General features: G+C 41.1%; 1 protein-coding gene across 3 annotated transcripts in view; it reads left to right on the top strand.

Annotated features, from left to right (window-relative positions):
- HJURP (Holliday junction recognition protein) overlaps positions 1 to 23653 on the top strand; it is a 30151-nt gene extending 6498 nt beyond the window's left edge. For all 3 annotated transcript variants that reach the window (XM_077342154.1, XM_077342155.1, XM_077342156.1), the window contains 6 exons: positions 2986 to 3072; positions 4184 to 4256; positions 10554 to 12079; positions 12427 to 12490; positions 18178 to 18265; positions 21300 to 23653. In XM_077342154.1, coding sequence (XP_077198269.1) covers positions 2986 to 3072; positions 4184 to 4256; positions 10554 to 12079; positions 12427 to 12490; positions 18178 to 18265; positions 21300 to 21417 — 1956 coding nt within the window. In that variant the 3' untranslated portion in view covers positions 21418 to 23653. The remainder of the gene's footprint in view (positions 1 to 2985; positions 3073 to 4183; positions 4257 to 10553; positions 12080 to 12426; positions 12491 to 18177; positions 18266 to 21299) is intronic.
- The last annotated feature ends 905 nt before the right edge of the window (positions 23654 to 24558 follow it).

Genomic DNA, 24558 nt, shown 5'->3' with positions numbered 1-24558 from the left:
AAGAAAAAAGAAACCTGAAGGATGAGTTGAACAATGGAGTATTCTCCTGGTTTCCTGTGGGAATGACAGCAGCAGTAACTTTTAGGACAGGACCAATATATGAAGGGAATTGACTTTATATCATCTAAGACAATAATAGAATATATCCTTATAATAGATTATACTCTCATATGTATCAACAACTACTCTGCTAAGGAAGATGGTAATAACTCCTAGATCAGGATCAATATGTAATGGGAATTGAATATGTATGTCAATATGTATGCTAAAAGAGGATGACAAACTATACTTCATAGGTATTAACAAGACGGCAGTAGTAACTCTTAGGTCAGGGCCAATTTATGAAGGGGACTGACCTTATACCATTTAAGATAATAACAGAATATATTCTTATAACAGATCATATTCTCATATGTATTAACAATCACTTGGCTAAGAAAAATGGTAAAAACTTCTAGATTAGGAATAATATGTGATGGGAACTGAATATGTATGTTAAAAGAGATGGCAAACCATATCAGCTGGTCGCTTTTTTTCTTAATTTTTCTGTAAATGCTTTATATAATAATAAATAATAAAATTATAAAGAAAAAAGAAACTAAGCCTTGCTTAGAGCCCAGGGTATTGACAAAAGCATTATATGAAATGTTATTTATTAATAAGATGAAATGCAATTCGGTTATCACCAATACCTCCCCAAAGATGTTGTCTTGCCACTTGGGAGAAACAGCATGCACAGTGATTAGAGTGTCTAGCATCTAGTAAACCCAGTATAGAATCTCCTGCCCTGGAGGCTTACTTAGTAACCTTAGACCAGCCATGTACTCTCAACCTAACCTACCTCACATGGTTGATGAGGACTGGGTCCTATTGATGATAAAGGCAGGGAATATAAACAAAGTAAATAAAATCATCAGTCGTCCTTGAGTAGCTGGAACAAAGAGCTGTGAATTCTAAGAATCAGCATGAGTTTTGCAAGAACAAGTCATGTCAGACCAACCTTATCTCTTTTTTTGAGAAAGTGACTAGCTTGCTGGATCAGGGGAATACTGTGGACATAGTTTATCTGGATTTTGGTTACGTTTTTCATAAGGTTCCACATGATATTCTTGATGACAAGTTGATAAAATGCGATGTGGATCCTAATTCTGTCAGATAACTGGTTGACAAATTGTACCCAAAGGTACTTGTAAGTGGTTCAGCATCCTCTTGGAGAAGAATGGCAAGTGGAGTGCCCCAGGGATCTGTCCTGGGGCCTGTATTGTTCAACATACTTATAAATGATTTGGATGGATGAAGGATTAGAGGGGGTTCTTATTAAATTCACAGATGATACTAAACTGGGAGGGGTAGCAAACACAACAGAAGACCAAATCAGAATACAGGATGATCTTGATAGGCTCGAGAACTGGACTAAACTACTGTAAATAAAATGAAATTCAATAGGGACAAATGTAAAGTTCTGCATTTAGGTAGGAAAGATCATATACACCAATATAGGATGGGGGAGACTTGTCTTGGCAGTAGTATGTGCGAAAAGGATCTAGGAGTCTCAGTAGACCATACATTGAACATGAGTCAGCAGTGTGACTCGGTAGAAAAAAACGCAAATGAGATTTTGGACTGTATCAAACGGAGTATTGTGTCCAGATCACGGGAGGTGATGGTACTGCTTTATTCTGCTCTGGTTCAGCTTCACTTGGAGTACTGTGTTCAGCTTTGGGCACCACAGTTGAAGTGGGATGTAGACAAACTGGAGTGTGTCCAGAGGAGAGCAACAAAGATGGTAAGGGGTTTGGAGACTAAGTCGTATGAGGAAAGTTTGGGGGAGCTTAGTCTGTTTAGCTTGGAGAAGAGACGACTGAGAGCGGATCAAGTATTTAAAAGGGTGCCATATAGAGCATGGAGCACAGTTTTCTCTTGCCCCGGAGGGATGGACTAGAACCAATGGGATGAAATTAATGCAAAAGAAATTCCGTCTAAACATCCGGAAGATGTTCCTGATAGTTAGAGCAGTTTCTCTGTGGAATAGGCTTCCTCAGGAGGTGGTGAGTTCTCCATCTTTGGGGATTTTTAAACAGAGGCTGGATAGCCATCTCACAGAGAGGCTGATTCTGTAAAGGTTCAAGGAGGTGGCAGGTTACAGTGGATGAGCGATAGGTTGTGAGTGTCCTGCATAGTGCAGGGGGTTGGACTGGATGACCCAGGATATCCCTATCAACCCTATTGTATGATTCTATGAAATGAGAAGTTGAACAGTTCAGCTTTGCAATTTTATACCCTTCTAAACCCACTGACTCAGATGGCCTTTGAAGGAGGTAAGTTTAGGATTGCCCTTGGTATGTTTGGAATGCATTCACTGGTGTTCAGAACTGGTGGAATGAGCTCCAGGAAGAGCTGAGGGCCCTGCCGGAATTGTCAGCTTTCCGCAGGGCCTGCAAGATGGAGCTCTTCCACCGGGCTTTTGGTTGAGGCTGGGCTGCATACCAGGCAATAGGATTTGTGCCTATGCAATCTGGTCCCCTGGGAGGGGGACTGCCATCGCCCCCAGACTTACATCGGATGGACACAGCTGGGAATAGAAGGAATCAGAGGAATAGGTATTTAGGATTATCTGATAACCATATTTTTGGATTACTGTTTGTTTTTATGTTTATCTGGTTTCTAGCTTGTATTTATGAGGTTATGTTTTTAACATTGTAAGCCATCATGAGCCAGCTTGTCTGAGAATGGCAGGATAAAAATTAAATTAATAAATTAAAAAATATATGTCTTTACAAATTGCTGTGTCCAAGGGAGACATCAAGTGAGCGGTGGTATAGAAGCTGAACAAATAAATATTTTTCTTGAATATAAGGTTAACTTGTCAGATACAGGACTATGCACTGTGCTCTTGAATTAACTACTCTTTGCTATCTTTTCAAATGAATTTCTTTCCTTAAGCAGCCACATTTTATTCACTTTTGATTTTTCTTTTTACTAAAGGACAATATTAATCTTGTCTGCCATTCTGGAGCTGTAATGGATATACTAGTGAATGATGATGCCTACACTGTGTTGGAGTCACCTATGGTAATGCAAATGTACAGGTTATAAATCTCGCTGGCCTAGAATTCATGAATGTTCCTATTTGCCTGCACATGCCCAGGCAGATATTCCTAGTTTTTCAGAAGTGGTGTATAATCACATGTTTGTGGAGATAACTTATGAGCATAGTAGTTTACTTCTCTCGTTTAAAAAAAAATACTTCCTGCCCATTCAGCCCATTTGCGGGTGTTTACAAAAATAATATTTTTGGTGGAAAAACCTTAAAAATCAATAATGAAGAAACAGAAACAGCAGTAGCAATTCAAAGCCTAGAAAAGATACCATTAAAAGCATACCATTAAGAGCCAGTTTGGTGTAGTGGTTAGGAGTGCGGACTTCTAACATGGCATGCCGGGTTCAATTCTGCACTCCCCCACATGCAGCCAACTGGGTGACCTTGGGCTGACCGAGCAGTGATATCAGGGCTCCCTCAGCCTCACCCACCTCACAGGGTGTCTGTTGTGGGGAGAGGAAAGAGAAGGCAACTGTAAGCCCCTTTGAGCCTCCTTCGGGTAGAGAAAAGCGGCATATAAGAACCAACTCTTCTTCTAAAAGAATGGTTCACCTGGCACTTAAAAGTTAATAGCGAGGATGCCTTGAGAGAAAGTTCCACTCCCTGAGTGCCACCATAGAACGATCCTTTTCAGTAATCACTTGTTTCATCTTAGAAGGCATGGATATGTTGTAAGGGGCTTTGTGAAGATGGGCATATTGATTATTGAGAAAACAGATCTCATGTGTCTGGTGCTTTAACGATGTCTACAGATCTCCAAACAAAGTAGAAGCTCATGGAGACCTTTTAATGATCACAGCAGCCAGTACTGGTTCAGTATGATCACTGCATTTTGCTGTGCTCACAAGAAATATATTTCTGAACTGGCTAAGGTTGCATTCAGATTTCATTTATGCTTCCTTCAGCTTCATTTTAATTGACTTCTAAAAGTGTAATATTGAACAAGTGTGCTGGTTTAGCCAGTATCCAACAGTAAAATATAGGAAATGTATTGTAAATTAAAGCATAATCTTTTGGGTTGCATTATGTTTTTCTGGAAATAGTAAAACTCTCCACTATTTTGTTTGATGGCTTTTGACTTAGATTTTAAGGAAAGAATCAAAGAATGTTCAAGAAGAGTCTACTTTTCAAGAGCCGGTGAATGAATCCTTACATGGTGAGCATCACAGCAAATCATGAATATTTTACTGAAAAAGAAATTAACAGTTCACCTTATTACAGAATAAGGCTCAAAGCTGTAAATATGCAATCTGGTGAGCACAGATAGTTTTGGGTGACTGGATACAACCCACATTGTGCAATATTTTTTTTCCCTTGGTATTTTTCGGTTCAGGTCTGCTGACTGTCCCCTCAACCCCATCAGAATTCCTGAAAAAAACCTGGATCCCAATACTGGTAGAATATTAGGATCCATGATTTTTCAAAATTCCAACATTTGTTCAGGTCCAATAGATCCAAGGGCAAAAGAAGAAGGAGACGACAGGGAATGAGGTGGCTGGATGGAGTAACTGAAGCAGTAGGTGCAAACTTAAATGGACTCCGGAAATTGGTAGAGTACAGGAAGGCCTGGAGGATCATTGTCCATGGGGTCGCGATGGGTCGGACATAACTTCACACCTAACAACAACAACAACAACAGATCCAAACTAAAAAACATCTGAACAGCCGCGGACTAAATAATTCAGTAAGCCCTTTAGGGGCGGGATGTGTCCGGTATGAGGAAGGTTCCGGATTGGACCCTTCTCCCTGACAGACAATCAGAGGGACCAATTGGCAGGCGCAAAGCACCTGCCGATTTGTCCCTGCGATTTCCAGCCCCGACCAACTGCGCGCGCCTCGCAGTTGCTCTTTGGCCGGCGGGCCGGCGCAGCAGGAGGCGCAAAGCGCCTCCCGGCACCGTGGCCCACCAACTGCCGATGACACAATCACTTTGCCCCCCCCCCCCCGGCGCAGCCAGCAACAAGATGGCGGAAATACTAGCTTCGCCACCGCCGCCCCAACGGAGCAACCCACAAGCCGCCGCCACCAGCTGTGGCCTGCCCCACGACCCACAAGCACCCAAGGACCTGCAAACAGGTAGGCACTGCCCTCATGGCGCGCCCTGCTAGCGCCCACTGCATTTTGACTGCAGCGGGCTTATTTACTAGTCAAGACAATAAAGCAGCAGCAAAGCCATTAAAAACAGCTGAGAGGCAGCTCAGCTTGGGGGTCTTTTGGGCAGTCCCTTTAAATCAAACTGCTCAAAAGACCCGACTCAGCAGCTGATCCTGTGGGGTCCACAAGTCCAGCTGGAGCTTTGCTAGGCAGCTTAAACCAGACTGTCCAACAGCCTGGCCAGGAACTAATCCTGCAGTTACAGTTCTGCTCACACACTCAGGTGGGGTTCTGCTGGGCAGCCTGGTTTAAACCAGACTAACCAACAGAGCTGGCCAAGGTGCCAATTATCGCAGGCTCTGCTGGGCAGCCTGGTTTAGATTGAACTGCCCACAAAGCCTGCCCAGGAGATGTTCTAGGGAGAATTCTCCCCACAGGGACAGCTGGGGCTCTGCTGAATAGCCCTGCTTTGCTGTTAATTCCTGAACATATCCAGGATTTTTTCAGGGATTTTTTTTCCAGTTTTCCTAAGACATCCTGGATATATTTAGTAAACCTAAATATATCTGGAAAATACTGATATGGCATTTTTAAGGTTTATTTATGATTTGGATAAACCCACATTCACAACTCCAATTGATACAGGTCTGAGTATTCCTAATGGGCTGGGTTGAAATATTGCCAGGCCCAACTGATGAGTATTCTAAGAAGATTACTGGTAGCAATTGGTGGTTTGTACAAGAGCAGAAAAGAGTTTGCTTAGGATACTGCAGAAATCCAAACTACAGAAGTTAATTGTGCAGCCCAGCTTTAGCCACAGTGATCCATGCAACAGTCACCTCTAGACTGGACTTCTGCAACTCTGGCCTGCCCTTATTCTTGATCCTGAAACTGGTCTAGAACACCGCTGCAACACCTCAGAGGTCCCACATCCAGCACATCCTCCAGCAGCTATGCTGGCTTCTGGTTGACTTCCAGATCAGACTTAAAGTTTTGGCTATCACCTTTAAGGCCACACATGGTCTGGGCCCAGTATACCTGAGGGATCACCTCTCTGCCTACACCCCTCAACGAGCCTTGCGCACTACCACCTCCAACCTCCTGGTGGTCCCTGGCCCAAAGTAAGCCTGCTTGACCTCAACCAGGGCCAGAGATTTCTCCATCCTGGCCCCACTTGGTGGAACAAGCTCCCAGAGGAGATCAGGGCTCTGACGAAACTTGAACAGTTCTGCAGGTCCTGAAAAAGGGAGCTCCTCCACCAGGCATTTGGTTGTGGTCGACCTAAACCACTGCTTCCCATTGGTCCCCAAGCTTCCCTCTTACAACTACTACAAATACGCCCAACCCACTGGGCCTCAGTATGAATTGAACTTACGCTCTTTGCAGTTTCCACCATTCTGTAATGTTATTGTTATTATGTTAATCTTATTGTTCTCCCTCTAGGTCAGGAGGACAGCTTGGTGGGTGTTTCCCATCTCTCTCTGGGGGAGGCAGGTCAGATTCGTAGAACTAAGGACATCAGGAAGTCAGATTGTTCATTTATGTTTCTGGCATGAATGTGGGCAAGCCTATGTCTAAGACTGCCATCAGGAGGAGTCTCCGTTCTGGTATAGTGGAAGCTTTTAGGGCCATGGAGGGAGGTGATTTCTGAGGGGATCACAGCTCATTCCCTTTAGGAATGCTGCCACCTCTAGGGCCTTCGCCAGTAGGGCCATGTTAGAGGAGGTCTGCAAGGCTATTACCTGGGCCACTCCTTTCACCTTCGTGAGACATTACAGAGTAGATGAATTTGAGGTGGCTGAGTCAGCCTTTGGCCGAAAGGTCCTTCAACATGTGTTGGATGATACCTCATCCTACCCGGGTTATTGGAACAGCTCTAGTAGTTCCCACCAAGCTGTCCTCCTGACCTAGAGGGATAATGACCATTGGATACTCACTGAGAAGGGTCCTTCTCATAGGTCATGAGGACAGCTTGTCCCTCCCGAGAGGTTTGTCATCTATCGCATCTGTTTATTTAATTGGGCGTTTCAGTATGACAGTTAACATTTTCTTACATTCCCTGTATTTACAGTAAAGGGGCTAGAGTTGATGATTATTACATTTTCTCATTAGTTATAGACGTCATGTTTATAGAATGGAAGGTTTTCCCTGTCTTCTTCTATCGTTTTTTTCCCTTTTTTGCTTTTACTAACGGGAGTTAAACTCTAAAGTTGGTTATTGTACAAAGAAAATCTCTCAGATGGTCCCTACTGGCAAGATGGGGGCGTTTCCCACTGGAAGACAGGAAGTTTAATTTGACCTGCCTCCCTCAGAGAGAGATGGGAAACACCCACCAAGCTGTCCTCATGACCTACGAGGAGAAGGACCCTTCTTAGTGAGTTTCCAATGGTTGTTATTACCTTGTTATTACTATAAATGGAGTTAGCTGTATTGTTTCTTGTTTCATGTAAACTGCCCTGAGCCTTTGGGGAGGGTGATATATAAATACAATTAATAAATAAATATTAGTCACAGAATTCAAATGAGTACAAAGAATAGTCAAAAATGGTTGCCTTTTGCTTGTCATTACACCAGTATTTTGCACCTGTTTTTCTTTTCCTTCTAATGGGTGTAAGCTTCAGTTATTCTCAGCAAGTCCATGGCAAAGCTGAATTCCTTTGTTCTATGGAAGCTTGTGTGTTACATGCTCCCAGGGCTCCTCCCACATTCCTTGTACATACAATCATTGAAAAAAATCCTCAATCTTCAGTACTATAAAACAAAGTAGAACAAACGTTAGTGGCTTCCTTTCCTTGATATCCTTTCCAGTCATTCTTATAGGCTGCTTTCCTCATATTTAATTTGGGGCCCTGCTAACTGCATTGATGGACTGTCTGGATTTTATATGCTGTCCAATCAGAAGCAATTTGTATCCTTAGCCAGTGCATGAACAGAAAGCCTTTCATTACTTGGCCATGACCTGATGTAATGTTTCAAGTTATGTTTGAGGTTGCAGGCTTCATGCAAGTGCTGCATACCTGGCTTCTTAGAGTAGGAATGGAAGAGTAAACAAGCCTCTATACCAGGCTTTGGTGAGTTTGGTGAAACCTTGGGCTTTCTTTACAGCCATTGAAGGGTTTCCTGAAAGGGTTTTTAAAACTGTTAAGCATTTATCAGTGATATGACCGTATGTGGTCATGTTGACCTTCCCCAATGGCCAATGATGGGCCTAGAGGGGATGGGAAGAGGAGGGACCCAGGGTGGGCATGTAAACAGCTATGCTTCCCAATGATATTCTGCACGATCATGACACTTTGGGGGTCTTCCCAGAGCCTAAAATATGTTGGCCTTGGGGGACACTTTGGGGGGCTTCCCAGAGCCTACAATATGTTGGCCTTTGGTTGAAACCTTGGGCTTTCTTTACAGCCATTGAAGGGTTTCCTGAAAGGGTTTTTAAAACTGTTAAGCATTTATCAGTGATATGACCGTATGTGGTCATGTTGACCTTCCCCAATGGCCAATGATGGACCTAGAGGGGATGGGAAGAGGAGGGACCCAGGGTGGGCATGTAAACAGCTATGCTTCCCAATGATATTCTGCACGATCATGACACTTTGGGGGTCTTCCCAGAGCCTAAAATATGTTGGCCTTGGGGGACACTTTGGGGGGCTTCCCAGAGCCTACAATATGTTGGCCTTTGGTTGAAACCTTGGGCTTTCTTTACAGCCATTGAAGGGTTTCCTGAAAGGGTTTTTAAAACTGTTAAGCATTTATCAGTGATATGACCATATGTGGTCATGTTGACCTTCCCCAATGGCCAATGATTGGCCTAGAGGGGATGGGAAGAGGAGGGACCCAGGGTGGGCATGTAAACAGCTATGCTTCCCAATGATATTCTGCACGATCATGACACTTTGGGGGTCTTCCCAGAGCCTAAAATATGTTGGCCTTGGGGGACACTTTGGGGGGCTTCCCAGAGCCTACAATATGTTGGCCTTTGGTTGAAACCTTGGGCTTTCTTTACAGCCATTGAAGGGTTTCCTGAAAGGGTTTTTAAAACTGTTAAGCATTTATCAGTGATATGACCATATGTGGTCATGTTGACCTTCCTCAATGGCCAATGATGGGCCTAGAGGGGATGGGAAGAGGAGGGACCCAGAGTGGGCATGTACACAGCTATGCTTCCCAATGATATTCTGCACGATCATGACACTTTGGGGGGCTTCCCAGAGCCTAAAATATGTTTCAGAGGTTTCCAGTTGTAAAAAGTTGAGAAAAGCTGCTCTATTCCTTACTGTTCTCTCTGTATTGGGCTCCAAAGGGTTAAATTAAGACTCTTTTCAGTAATCACGGTTATTCCCCATCTCATCCTTTTACTGTCTAGTAAATTTGTCTCCAAGTGGTTTATAAAAGGATAATCATGTCAAATTATCCAGAGCATTATGCTTACTGGGGTATATAGCAACCTGTACTTGACAACACAATAAAAGATTGTTGTGATCAAGACAAATCATTGGGCTGATAGCTGTCTACTATGCTGCGGTGATTGAAAGAAGCTTTGTCTCAGAGAAATACATATTTTTACATTCTTGGCAGAAGAGCAATTTGTAATATTTTCCTCCTAATAGTAAGTAGCCAAATTGCTAGACTGACATTAATTTGAACTAGTGTAATGCAGAAGATGGGCAGTTTGGATGGATGAGATCCATGCTCAGATCTGACTTGTCTGTGAAGTTGTTTTCTCAGAGCTGATATTTTCTTGTTAATGATGTAAGATATCCTGATTTTTCTCATGTTTTATCTTGAAGTGCTTTTTTATCTGTTCCTAGTTTTCTTTCTAGGCGATTAACACTAAACATATTTGAATAATTAGAATGAATAAATGTAGGGGAAGGCAGGTGATCAACCTGCAACCCACAAAAATGGTCTAATTCAGCATAATCCAGAAGCCATATACTTGCACATGTGACATTTGCGGAAGCCTTTGTGGGCTCACATCTATACTTATATCTGTGACATATAAATGAATAAAGGACTTTCATAAGAGTATCATAATGTACAGTAACTTTGGGGGTAAAAAAAGGCTCTCATAAAACATTTAATAAAGAAACCAAGCCCTTATCTTGGAACAAAGAGGTCTTTGTGTGAACCAAAGGGGCTATGGTTTATGCTGTGGGAAGCCTTCCTTGAGCTGTAGGAGCCCCCCCCCCCCCTCCCTGGAAGAGGTTGTATATGACAAGCCTCTAGAAGATTGTGCTTCATCTCTATGAAATGGTTACCAGGTACTTTATATCTTATTCTAGTTGGGTAGATTTATCAATAACAAAGTAAAACTTCATGGTTTCATGTATTTTTACTAATACTTCATTTGGTCTGATAGGTTTCCGTGCTGTGGTTCCAAGGAAGCAAGAACATAATGGGCATTCTGCATCTATGTCTCTCCAGTTATTCAACTCTACCGCTAAGGATTCAGCAGATGACATAGTTGCATCTGGCAATCTGTCCATTCGGAATAGTGAAAAAACTGGCCATAATAGCTTTTTGGAAACTTATGAGTCTGCAGATGAACATTGTTCTTGGAATAATATTACAATAGCAGACTTGTATCCAGAAATGGTTAAGATGCTTAGCAGGCTTATGCATAAAGTGCCCCATAAAGCCTCTTCCCGTTCTCAGATCAAACGGTATGGATACGGGTACTGGCACCCCAAAAAACCAAAGTTTAACACAGCTACCGAAAAAGTGAGGAAATTCAAGCCATTAAAACAAAATTGTATCCTGGCAACTACAAGAGAAAATGAGAAGTGTAAATCGCATATGGAGAACAGTGGAATAAATAGACTTTTAGGGAATGGCAGCAGTCAAATGAACCATACATTGCTCAGTGAATCTAGTGTGACCTCTCCTGCATACTGCAGTGCAGATGGAATGAAAATGGACTCCTCTGATACCGAAGATTACTCCTATGTTGAGAGAGTTAGGCAGAATGGCATAGGAGCTACCATTTTTCCTAACAAACTTTCTGGAAGAAATATATTTCATCTTAAAAGTCCATCAGGGTTCCCTTCGTCTTCAGAGTGTGAAAGAAAGGGTCAGCAATTTGAAGAGCATTGTGTTCTTTGCCCTGATGATCCAGGAGCAACATCTGATTTGATGGAAGGAGATGAAACTGGGGTGGCAAGGATTAAATCATACAAGGCTCCAGCGTATTTAAATTTATCTTTGAGAAGTAACACAAATCCACATTTGCCAGCAAACAAGTCTTCTCCACTGAAATCCCCGTGCAGAAATCATGAGATTAAAATTTTCCCTACAAGTGGTGCACTACGGCGAGTTCAGTCCTTTTCACAGTTTCTTGTTAATCACAGTCGCATCAAAGTTCAGCAGGAATCCAACGATGCATTTGAAAAGATGTACAAAGAACTGTGTGGTCCATCATTGCAGAAATCATTTAGGTCTTCAAACATATGCACCAACCCAACACAGTATGGTGACAAGCTGTTAAAACCTGAATGGAGTGATTGGACAAAGTTTCATCAGAAATCTAACAAGTCTGGAGAGATGTATGTTAGATCAGTTTCTGAAGGATTTCCAAAGAACTCTACGTTTTTGAGAGCTGCAAGATTAAAGAAATATGAAGGAGTACAAGTATCTCACACAGTAAATGCCCTAGTCAATTCTCCTGTACGAACTCTACCTACAGTTAACAGAACTAAAAGAACAGCAAATTTTTCTAATGAAGGTTTTCAGTCTTCGCCTGTAAAAAGACTAAAGAATATATCTGAGAGCTTTTCTTCTAGAGTACACAAGAAACTACCAGACTGGGAGAATATCGAGCTTGATAAATCTGGCATGAGTCTCTCATTGTATTCTCCTAATTCAAGCAAATGGCCTTCAAAAAAATCAGTAAGTAAATTTTGATTTGAGTCATATGAAAAGTACTGCAGCGTGAATTCTTCCTTACAGACATGGGTGCTTTCAGTGACTGACAAGGTTACTGACTATTTGAGTCTTCATTTATCATCATGGCTTAGCTACTCTGCATGCCTACCTAATTAAGCCTCACTGAACACAGCAATTTAATCTTGGCTGCTCATTTCACCTAAATAACTAATTAGAATATACTGCAGGAGAAGGGGAAAGTAATTTTTTTTCTCCCACCTGATTGCATAGAAAAAGGTAAAAAAACAAGGTATACTGATTGTTGTAAATAACCTCTGAATTTATAATAATGCTTCACACTTAATTTTCAGAGTTCTGGATTTCCTGTTTCTTCAAATCGCACCTTTCTGGTTAGACCAAGCACTTATATGCATGGTAGGTTTTCAAAGGTTTGGTTGTTGTTATACTCAATAGGTATGAAGCAAGTCAGATACTCCTCTTTGCAGGTATGACAGAGAAGTCATATTTTCCATCATCTTAACCCAATTATATTTTGTTGCTGTTGTCAGCCATGTCTGACTCTTGGTGATCCCATGGCATAGCCACCGCCATGATCCTCAATCCCATACTGCCCCCCTCAGGTTTTTAAAAGACCTTTTTAAAATGGCTTTTTAAACAAGGTATTTAAAATGGCCAGTCCATAAATGTTACTCAGCAAACTTCAGTTTTGAAGTATTTTGATGTATCTGAGAGGAAGTTGAACATAACATCAAATTATTTCCCAGGGCAGAAGCTGCAAATTGTTCTTTTTCCAGGTCCACTAATTCTGGTTTCTGTATGTTCATCTCTTACATAGAATAGAAGAAGAAGAGTTGGTTCTTATATGCCGCTTTTCCCTACCTGAAGGAGGCTCAAAGCGGCTTACAGTCGCCTTCCCATTCCTTTCCCCACAACAGACACCCTGTGGGGTGGGTGAGGCTGAGAGAGCGCTGATATCACTGCTCGGTCAGAACAGTTTTATCAGTGCCATGGCGAGCCCAAGGTCACCCAGCTGGTTGCATGTGGGGGGAGCGCAGAATCGAACCCGGCATGCCAGATTAGAAGTCCGCACTCCTAACCACTACACCAAACTGGCTCTCTTTACTTTATTTAGGAATACTTTAGGAAAAACTAGATTTGTAAAGCGGGCCGGTAAATACTGATTTTCAGAATATTTTTTTCTCATATTGACATGGTGAAACTGGAAAAAACAAAATGTAATAATTACCACTAATATTTTCTCCAAACAGGAATAGAGTTTTGGAGGACCAGGTATAATTTCCAGGAAGTAATTCTTGAAGTTTGCCAGGAAGTGGCTCTTTGACCTGGCCTGACTTGGTCAAATGTGTGGGGAATAGAGAGGTGATAAAACTCAGAGAGGAAGTCTCTGGCAAAGAGCCAATTGGGGAAAGCTTTCACTTGAGGTTGGGAGCAGGCAGCCATTAGGCATGTAGTCACCTTGAGAACTGGAGCAAGCTTTTAGGTAATAGGAATGTAGGAACCTGTAACTTTTTAAGCTAGAGGAGCCTGCCCTATATTTTAAAATCTGGTATGACATGTTTAGTGAGAGGTCTAGAAGGATTGTGTTTTTACCGAATTTCTTTTGGAATCTCTTGCTCAATCTGGTGCTCTGCTAAATGGTATGTTTGTAAATATTTTCTTTTTAATCAGTACTTTATAACTTTGGATGCTGATAGTGGTTTTCTGCATCACATTGACCTTCACCATCTTGTTTATGTTATTCTAAAGGGGTGCCCCAGAAAAAGAGGGAGGTTGGCAGATAGCAAGTGGCTATTAGTCCTGGGGTATACCCAGAAGTAAATTGTCCTTGTGGCCAGAAAGTTGGAGTCACAGACAAGCCCTCAAAATTGAAAAGGGAAGCTGGGGGTTCTGACCCTCTGTGGGCAATTTCATATAAAGTGAAGCCTATCCAGGTGTTGGGTGTAATGGAGCCTGCAGGCTAGAGAAGGCCCGTTCAGCCGCAATTATATCTGTTTATGCTGTATAATCTGCTTTGAGTCTTAGTGGAGAAAGCATACTATGAATATAATAATTAATAACATGAGCTTTAACCTGGATATTCAGTTTGAAGATTTCAAAGAAATTTGAACTTCCTCAACATAGCAAATTATTGAGCAATAAAACAGCTTAAACAAACACCAGTTTCAGAAACTAATTTGTGTTTGAGACAAACAGTTATGCAACTCCCTGTCTTTTAGTCTAGTTTATACATTTGAGTGTAGTTTATACAATTCAACATAGTGAGTCAAGTGAATCAAGTTTTAAAAAATTCATTTTCAGCATGAGTGCAGTAGGGTTTCAAAGCTGAATAACGACAACTCAACGTGGTCCTTTTGAGACCTTGGGAAGGTAGCATTTGTTATTTCATAAATAGTGCTTTCTGTTCAGGAATTGGCACAGCAGCACAAATACCAAGTACATACTAGAATGGCAAGGAGGATAGCATCTCCTATGGAGTTACTTAGTATATTTGACAAGGGGAAGATACAGCTTGTATATACAGTTCATCTTGATATCAGAGAGAAATTGTGTCTTTTTTTTTAACCTGGTAGGTTACCAAGGCAAAGCTATGGCAAGTTGGAAAGAAAGGCAGTAAAATAAATGTTTTGCAAGAGCACTGCATTCATATTTGTGTTTGGTATTATCCTTAAAATGTAGAATGTACAATCCTTACAATGTCTCTTTGAGTAAATATCTATAGCATGACAGTGTCTTCATGGTTCCTTTGTTTGGGAATATTTGAATTTGCCTTACCCTTAGTCATGGAAGGGACAAGCAGTAGGATGATAACTGCAAGAGTGTCTTTCTGTAAGCAAGTACCAGGACTAGACATGTCAAATATCTATAGAGAAACACTGTGGCAGCTTGCTAAACAGAAAATTTTCTAATAATCATCCCTCTGCTTTCTTTTCAAATCTTTAAAATGATCAAATGCTCATCCTAATCCCTTCCATCCCTGGCTTCTATTTGAGGAAGGTTTTCAGCTTCTTCTGTAATCCTAAAAATCATATTCAGTTCTATAAATGGAGGCTATAAAGAAAGATCTCCAAGAAAAACCCGTATTACTGATTGAATATTTAAATATATTTATTTATGCAAAGGTAAAAAGAGTACACTAGTTTTCTCACTAATAATATTATAGCCAGAGGCGGTTAAGTAAGGTTGTACACTTGTCCTTTTCCATTTCATTTTCTCAATGAAAACTGTAATCCTGCGTTGAGCAGGGGGTTGGACTAGATGGCCTGTATGGCCCCTTCCAACTCTATGATTCTATGATTCTAAGGCACTCCAGTAAAAGATTTGTACATATATAATATCTTAATGGTGTTATGTGGCTCTAAAACATGTCCATGCCACAAGACTTAAAGGTAATTCAGCTAGTCATTAGGATTTTAACATTCTGTTGATCCAATAGAACAAAAAGATTCTCTGTGTTTCTCAAAGTGACCAACACTTAAAAACTGTATTTTGCATTTGTGGTGCAAATGCTCCTCCTGTTATGTTTTAAGTAGAGAGCTTGGACCCATCCAAAGGCATGTTATTTTTTCCATATCTTGCATGGTTTTACTAGTTTATTTTTAATTCCATGTTAGTTCCTTAAGCAATCCAAATTTAAAGTCTGCATTAACTTTTAAATCAAGTTTTCTATTATGTGATTCATTCCAATCCTGAATAGACATATATACAAAGTGTTGCTGTAATAACAATATACTGGGTTGAATACTAAGACCTCCTATAAATAGAGGGAGGTCATAGAATGACTCTTTCATTGTTTCCTCACAGGTACCTCTGCCCTAAGAGCTGGTTCTTAAGGCTAGGGACATTTGAAAGAGTAGAATGTATATAAAAGTCTGTAGCAAAGAAGGGAAAATGGGAAGAAATCTGCTCCTCGCCCAGTACAAACTCTTCTGTTCATAGGATTGGGTCAGGATGGTAATAATTTCTATTCCTCTATTCTATTCTGAAGAGGACAGAGATCCCATGAACACCTTTTGTTCAAAGGCAGAAAATAATTGTTTAAACTAAGCATAAATGCAAGTACCGTATTTGCCGGCGTATAAGACGACCCCCCCAACATTTCCACTCAAAATATAGAGTTTGTTACATTACATTACAGTACTATGGGCAGCTATGTCTATCCCAACTGAAGTTCACCCGGCATATAGGACGACCCCCCCACTTGGAGGCATGTTTTTCAGGGGGCAAAAGTAGTCTTATACGCCAGCAAATACTGTATATTAATTCTGTTGATTTATACAGAAGGGACTGTCCTAACTCTTCCTTTTGAGTGTAATGTGTATTTATTTATTTATTTTTAAATATGTATCCCACCTCTTGTAACAAATATCACCTCCAGGTGGCTTACGGCATAAAACCATAAAACAAGATAACCCAGAATACCCATTAAAGGTTTGGATTGTAGCTCACGTGTCCATGTATCATTCTTGTTTTATATAAACTGTCCTAAGCCTTCGGGGAGGGTGGTAAAGGTAAAGGTAAAGGTATCCCCTGTGCAAGCACCGAGTCATGTCTGACCCTTGGGGTGATGCCCTCTAGCGTTTTCATGGCAGACTCAATACGGGGTGGTTTGCCAGTGCCTTCCCCAGGGGAGGGTGGTATATAAATGCAAAAATAAATAAATAAAAGTATTTTGGTTGACAGTGAGAAATAAATACGGTTGGTCTAATCAGGTGTGGTCCCCTAAAAAATCTTGGTGCTGAACAATCCTATGGAGAACAAACTCTGGGAGTATAGTCAAGTTGCCACTCTAGGACTTAGTTCTCCATAGAATCGCTTACCACTGAGAACCCTTAGGGCATTTGCTGGCAGGGGCTCATGGGAATTGTAGTTCATGGACATCTGGAGGGCCGCAGTTTGACTACCCCTGCCTTAGGAGACTAAGCCTGATTAGGATGACCACATTGGATGCAAGTCTTCTGGATTAGTGGAATTTAAGATAGGACAGTCAGAACTATTCCCAGCTTTCCATAACAACACATGATTTATTACGCCATGTTTGTGATGCTTCACTTAAAAATCAGTTTTTTTACCCATGGCTTGATTTTATGTGAGCTTCAACTAACAGATAGTTAGAGCTTTATAGATTTCATTTTTAAAGGTTAAATATAAATTTGAATGTTTGCAAGATTTCATTTTAAACTGTTAAATCTTCTTTATCTATCCTGTTAAGACATAAAGCATAACTTGGCTTACATTAGTCCATTGTGCATTTTGTGTTGTCTTTCTTATACTTGATTTAGAAAATGTATATGCTTCCTCTCCAGAGATTTGCTTGAGGCTGTTCACAAAGTAAAACACGATAGAATCATAAAACCATTAAAATTAACATGCCATTAGAAACCAGCCACTGAGCCCAACTGGAGCATAAACACAGCATAAAACATTTAGCAGCCTAAATTGATCCATGCAAAATTATCCTCAGGCCAGAAGGAGTCTGCAAAAAAATTTTTTTAAGCTGAATCCTCTAGTTTAAAAGCAATATTCTGGCCTAATGCTAAAAGAGTGTATTGCAGGTGCCTGGAAAACGTCACAGGGAGAAAGCATTTCACAGGTGAAATACTACCGTTGAAAATCCATGCCCCTGGTTGTCCTCTCTGAAAGGAAGGGCACACATACACCTTCCCCTTTGTCCCAGAGGCTGACCTTGTGAGGAGGACCTTGGTGAATGGGACAGTATGGGTAGCCCTAAACCAGGGGTAGTCAACCTGTGGTCCTCCAGATGTCCATGGATACAATTCCCATGAGTCCCTGCCAGCAAACATTGGGAGGGGCTCATGGGAATTGTAGTCAATGGACCTCTGGAGGACCACAGGTTGACTACCATTGCCCTAAACCACTCAGGGCCTTCAAGATAAGAATAAGTCCTATGAATTATGCCCAGAAACAGATGGTAAGCCAGTGCACATATTTTCCTGTAGTGTATATATAGTACTTGTATTTAGCCCTTGATAGTAGCTTGGCTACAATATTTTGAACCAATTGGGGTTGCATTAAAAGTTCCTACTGGAGTACCTCTCTATTCATACCCACTGTTTTCACAGAATCCGGGATTGCAAATGACTATGAATACATTCCCAAGTTGTTGCAGAGTTGTGATGCTCTCAAAAGGATGCAAAGTTGTTCAAGAGGGTAAGTAACTTCTAAATATACTGTTGTATCCATCTCATGCTTTCCTTTGTTTAAAATGGGTACACCCATTGCTCAAAAAACCATCCCTAGACCCGCAGAAGCCTAACAACTACTGCTCCGTCTCGCACCTAACGTTCTTGAGGAAGTTGAGAAAGGGCTACAGTGGACCAATATCAGCATTCCTGGAGCAATCTTCAGCCCTTGACCCATTTCATTCAGGTTTCCAGCCTGGCCATGGGGTAGAAACAGTGCTAGTTGCCCTGATGGACAGCCTCTGTTGCCAGCTAGACCGAGGCGGGTCAGCACTGCTTATACTATTAGATCTGTTAGCAGCGTTTGAAACTGTAGTTCACGAGCACTGAGCTCACCACCTTGTTGACGCCAGGATACAGGGGACAGCTCTCAAATGGCTGATATCCTTCCTCTGGGGTCGTGGACAGAGAATTGAAATAGGAGAGAGAATCCAACTCACATGTGGAGTAGTCCTCTCTCCTATTTAACATTTTCATGTGCCCTCTTGCTCAGCTGGTATGGAGGTTTGGACTGAGTTGCCACCAGTATGCAGATGACACCCAGCTGTTCCTCCTGATGGATTACCGCCCCGATTCTCCCCCCCCCCCCCCAAACCATAGCCAGATGCCGGGAAGCAGTGACGAAATGGCTCAAGCAGAGTCATCTGAAGCTCAACCCTTCAAAGATGGAGGTCCTGTGACTGGGTAAGAAGAGACCAAGCGAGGAAGCGCACTTACCCAACCTGGACAGAGTGCATCTAGCAGTAGCCCACTCCATCAGAAACCTGGGTGTGATCCTTAATACCTCTCCATGGAGGCGCGGGTCACGAGAGTAGCGCAGCAGGCCTTCTACCATCTATGCCAAGCCAAGCTACTAGCACCCTACTTGGCACCAGAACACCTAGCCACAGTAATCCATGCAATGGTCACCTCTAGACTGGACTTCTGCAACTCACTCTACACAGGCCTACCCTTATCCTTGACCCGGAAACTGCAATTGGTTCAGACCGCAGTGGCCAGCATTCTCACCAATACATCTCACATCCGGCCCATATGTCAACAACTCAGCTGGCTCCCAATTTAATTCCTGATCAGGCTTAAGGTTTTGGTTCTTATATTCAAGGGCATACGCGGTCCGGGCCCTGAGAGACCGTCTTTCTGCCTATACCCCCAAAAGAGCATTATGTTCCGCCACCTCCAACTGGCTGGTGATCCCTAGCCCCAAACAAGCTCGTCGGTTCTCAACAAGGGCCAGAGCTTTCTGTTCCAGCCCCCATTTAGTGGAATAAGCTCTCTGAAGAGATAGTAATGGAAAAAAAAGACAGAGCTTGAGGTCATGACTATCTATGGAAGATGTTGTCTTTGAAACTGGTCCTCAGAGATTCAGTAAAGTTTTCTTAATTTTTACCATAAGTCATTAATGAAGAAGTAGAAATCAGCGTGCGAGTAGGAAGTTCTGTGATTGAGAATGTGGTATTTTTAACATGCAAATCTTTAAATGAATGCCTTGGTGTGTCACCTGCAATTTATATCTGAATGTTGTGCATCACCATTGGTCCAAGGTGGCTTATAGCCTCACTTGATAGCTATAATGCTGCTTCATGGCAGTATCCCAAAAGTTAATGGTTGGTTTAGAATTGGAGATCAAGCTGTTGCCAAAAAGTCATCGGCCTTATTGCATCACACAATCCAGCATCCTATTTCCAAAGTTACCAAGCAGATACTCCCATAAAGTGTAAAGTCAGCCTGTCCCTGCTATTGAATTCCAATAATTGCCATTGATAGCTGATTGTTTAAATATCAACTTTAGATTTACTTTGGTATTATATCAAACTGGCCATTGTTCTATATACAATCATGTTGATCTACTGTAGCCAAAATTGTCACTGAACAACAATAATCCTGGGTGTAAACTGCACGGAGCTTTTATTTCAATCCCAGGTCGATTCAGTCCCTGCCGTCTACACAGGGGTGATTTAAATTTTCCTTCTGCAACAAGCAGGATCGATCCGGAGTGACTCTACCTTTATTGTGCAATATCTTAGAGTGCTTTTAACTCTCAATATTTTAAGATTCAGATTAAGAAAGCAGGCTGTTTTGAATCTGGGCTCTGCTCTGTGATAGAGAACCCCTGATTGGCCAAAGCTGTTCATGTGACAAGCTTGCCTTAAGGGAGAAGCCCCTAATTTCTCTCAACTTCTGTCAGCCTTAGATTTTTTTTTCTCCCTCCTCTGCCTTCTTCGATCCTCTCCCCCCTTTCAAGAAAAGAAAGAAAGAGGCTGTGCTTGGCTCCCCCCCTTCTGAACTACCCCAACCACGTGCAGAACACTTTTCTGTTTCAATGGGGAGGGGGGGAGAGGAACACCCGAGTTCAAATCGATCTAAATTCAACAGGATTGACAATGGAATAAACAAAGTAAGTGCAGACTCTGCCCTAGACTCTCTCAAGGCATATAGTACCTACTTATGCTCTGACCACAGCTAAGATTTGAGCTAAATTAACTAAGGCTGTAGGGTTGTGACTCACTGTAGCAGTAATAGCTCTAAAATTGGCTTTGATGTTTTGCTTGTATGCTTGCTTATGGTACTCTTTGTATGTGATACACACAAAATAATTATTCTTGTAAGGATATGATCCAGATAGCCCAGGCTAGCCCAGTCTTGTCTGATCTCAGAAGCTAAACAGGGTTTGCCCTGGTCGGTATTTGGATGGAAGACCACCAGGGAATACCAGGGTTGCCAAGCAAGGCAATGGAAAACGACCTCTGAACATCTTTTGCTTGGTTAAGTCAGCTGTGAGTTAATGGCAAAAAGAAGTGCCATTCCTTTTCACCAATACAAAATTAATGTCTGAGGTGTTCAGGGGAAATGTTTCATTCTGGGGGAAAAAAAGACGCTGGTCTCCAAGTGAAAGTTTTCTTAGTTGCTGTTGCATTTTGAGATAATCTGAACAATAATTATTAGTAATTATGAATTTGGCTGTTGTAGCATGTGTTTCTTGAATAACTTTTCTTTCTTTTCAGGGCTTCCAAAAAGCTCAACTACAATGAAGGAAGAACAAGAGATGCATATATGAAAGAACTTGTATGCAAAAATTACCAAGGATCATTTTCAGAAGAATGGGGAGATGAAATGTGGTGAAGATCTAAAGGAGAAAGATATTGAAGTTACAGCCTGCCGTTTGGAAACACATTTCTAAAACTCATTTTGCTTCTATAGCACCAAGAGACCATTTTCTTGAAAATACATCAGATCTGAGGATTATTGTCTATACGAAACTAATATCATTTGGAGTACATTTTCTGGTTACATAATCCACTGGACAAAATTTATTCTTAATGCACATTTAACACATTGTTTAATGTATGTACTACTCTGTGAGCATTAGCCATTGAAAATAAATGATTTGGAAAAATCTAAATCATTGCTTAGCAAATTTGGTCTTAATGTCATAAATGCACATGTCTAGTGCTTGACACTTTTAAATTTTATTATGTAATAAACCTTTATATATGGTCTGTGTTCCAGAAGCTACTCAGTTATTACAATCTAATCTTGTTAAATCACTGATTTGGCAATCAATGAAATATAACAGTCTGCCTCTTTGTGTGCTCTCATTCACCAGACTAACAAACTCAACCTCAAGTTCAAATGAACTATATGGGGATAAAAGAATTTAAAATAAGCTGGATGGCAAAATGATAGATATAAAAAATGATAGATATAATTCAATAGGAAGGGCAAAGCTATGCAATGGAAAAACGTTTCTTATAAGGGCAACGGCATTCCTTGATTAGACAACTGCAGGTTTTAACCATTTTCTTCCCAAATTTTTAGCAAGATTAAGTGGGCAAGAAAATGTCTAAAAGGTGCAACAAGCCATGCTTACTTTGCTTTAAAGAGCTGTATTTTAAAAGAAACTGCATGGTATTTATTTAGTGTTGGGCAATATCTAATTTCAGAGTTCTAATTAAGAATAATTATTCATCTAGAAGCTTTCAGAGACAGTTCAAATAGTGCCTCTGCCAACAACTTTGAGACCACTGTGGTTAGGAGGCACAGTATTCTATTGCTTATTTGGCTTTTAAAGAAATCAGTCTTCATGTTATCTACCCTAATAAGAAGGAGGACTTAACAATTCTATAAAATGCAAGCACATAAAGAAATTTCCCTTTATTTTCATTGCTGTTTTGATCCTGATGTTTCTGTAATCCATTGTTCATTGATATGGTAGGAAATCAAGACTGGCATTAGTTTTAATTGAATATTGTTGTCTTTGCTTACTTTTGATATCTATTGTTAAGAGGTATGTTTGGGTTTGTACTTGAAAGGTTTGTGAAATGTTTTGAAAGTTTCCCTGTTAATAAGTGAACTTATTTTGGATATGAATTGGAAGGGGAAGTCATAAGGATTTTCTCAGCTAAGCATAGGGAAGACAGCTGGGAGATGTAGAAAAGCTGTCTATAAATATTGACTATATTCCTTGTATTTGTCTATTTTGCAACCCTATCTCCTACTTTTTCTATAGAGAAAGCAAAATAATATTACTGATATACTCTTTAACCTGTGTGTCTTGACTAGGGATGTGTATCTGGTTTACCTGAGTTGGAAAAAAACATTGAAAAATACTTTATCAGTATTTTTCTAAATTCAATACAGATTAGAGAATCTGCTTCGGCTACAGGTATCATTGACCAGGAAAAAAGTTGATTTTTTCCTTTTGTTTTTTTATTTGGGAGTATTCAGCTATAGCAATCAACTGGGGCAGCAGGAGCTCTCAGCTTTTGCTGTGCCCCACCTTATCTTCTCCGGTGTGCGTGTGGTGAGCAGAGATCTCTCCAAGAGTTGGTAGGCCACATAGGCCACCCGAGACAGCTTTGCTGCATGGTGATTTAACTTTTGGAGTTAGGTCTGCAGGGGGTGGGGAGATGCCTCCCACACACAAGTGCTAAATATGACTTCTTCTGCCCAGAGGTCTAAACATCTCTGCATCCTGCTGGCTTAGCTGGAGCTGGCTCCTTTTACTTGCAGTTTGATTTAAACTGAGCTTAAAGAAACAGAAGCCGGTGGCGAGTCCCAGGCAGTTAAAAGGATCTCAGTCCTTGTAAGTGTCTCTGACGGAGCTGAAAAAAATGTGGCATTTCTTATTATTTACTGAATCACAATTCCATACCAGTACTGGTATTCAGGAATATTGGGAAATACCAGTATTTTAGGGGTTCAGTATAACCAAATCCAAAAAGTACTGGTGGGTTTTTGGGGGGGAATGGTTTGTACATCCCTAGTCTTGAATAACAATATGATGTAAAATCTAGAACTGCAAGTGGGGTGGTATTACACATCCTGCTTTTCTTTGTAATAAACTATTTTTATGCTAGATGTTGTTTTCCTCTTCTCAAAGTAGGGTCTCTGTACCATGTCTGTAACAAGAAAGCTTGTTGGTATCAGGAGGAGCTGGTGCTTGCCTCTTACCTTCTTGCTCTTTTGGATTGCCAAACAGAAGTAGCTGATCTGTGCAAATGTATGATGGGAGAAATGGGTGGAGAGAAGTGAATGTCAACCTCTATTGTGTTAAAGCTTATTATCTAAGATAAATGTGAGGGAGCTATTTAGTGTTGGCACTGATAGTAGAGGTCTATACCTGTCCATTGCATTGGTTAATATACTAATTGTATTGCAGGTAATTAGTGAGCTTCCCTTGCTGTCTCCTCCTAGTACTTGACTTAGAAATCAAATAATAGTCTTAGTCACAGTATTGCAATAGTGTACAGTGTTGTCTTGTCCTGAGTTTAAGAAGGAACAGTTGTCAGTATATACATTTGGAACAATAATGTTTGCTGGGTGGCCTGGCGGATGGATGTTAGCCTAGCATGTTTGTGCTGCTACAGATCAAGTATGAATTTTCTGATCTCTCATGGTATTTGAACTGTCAAACATTCAAAACTGTGACTTGAAATAATTTAAAGGTATACTGATGCCCCTTTCCTCAGTCCCCGCCCCCTAAAAAGGACCTTTCAATAGTCTAGCCACTCTTACTACAACTTTCATCTCTGACCCACAACATGTGCTACTATTTGTTTCAAGGAAACCACAGAAACCACATTACACCAGCTGTTGTGGGGGCAGTTGTACTAACTTGAAGGGCTGAATAATCACATGAGTGATTATTTGCTTTAAAGCAAATAAGCAACCTACCCAACTTCTTACCTCCTTTTGGTAAATTCTCAATGTTCTTTATAATCTAGGCAGTTTTTGCCGTCTGCCAGCCAGAAGAATTAAACA

Source organism: Paroedura picta, chromosome 6, assembly GCF_049243985.1.
Source record: "Paroedura picta isolate Pp20150507F chromosome 6, Ppicta_v3.0, whole genome shotgun sequence".
Taxonomy (NCBI): Eukaryota; Metazoa; Chordata; class Lepidosauria; order Squamata; family Gekkonidae; genus Paroedura; species Paroedura picta.
Note: the sequence above shows the minus strand (reverse complement) of the source record. Positions and strands in the feature narration are given on the sequence as shown.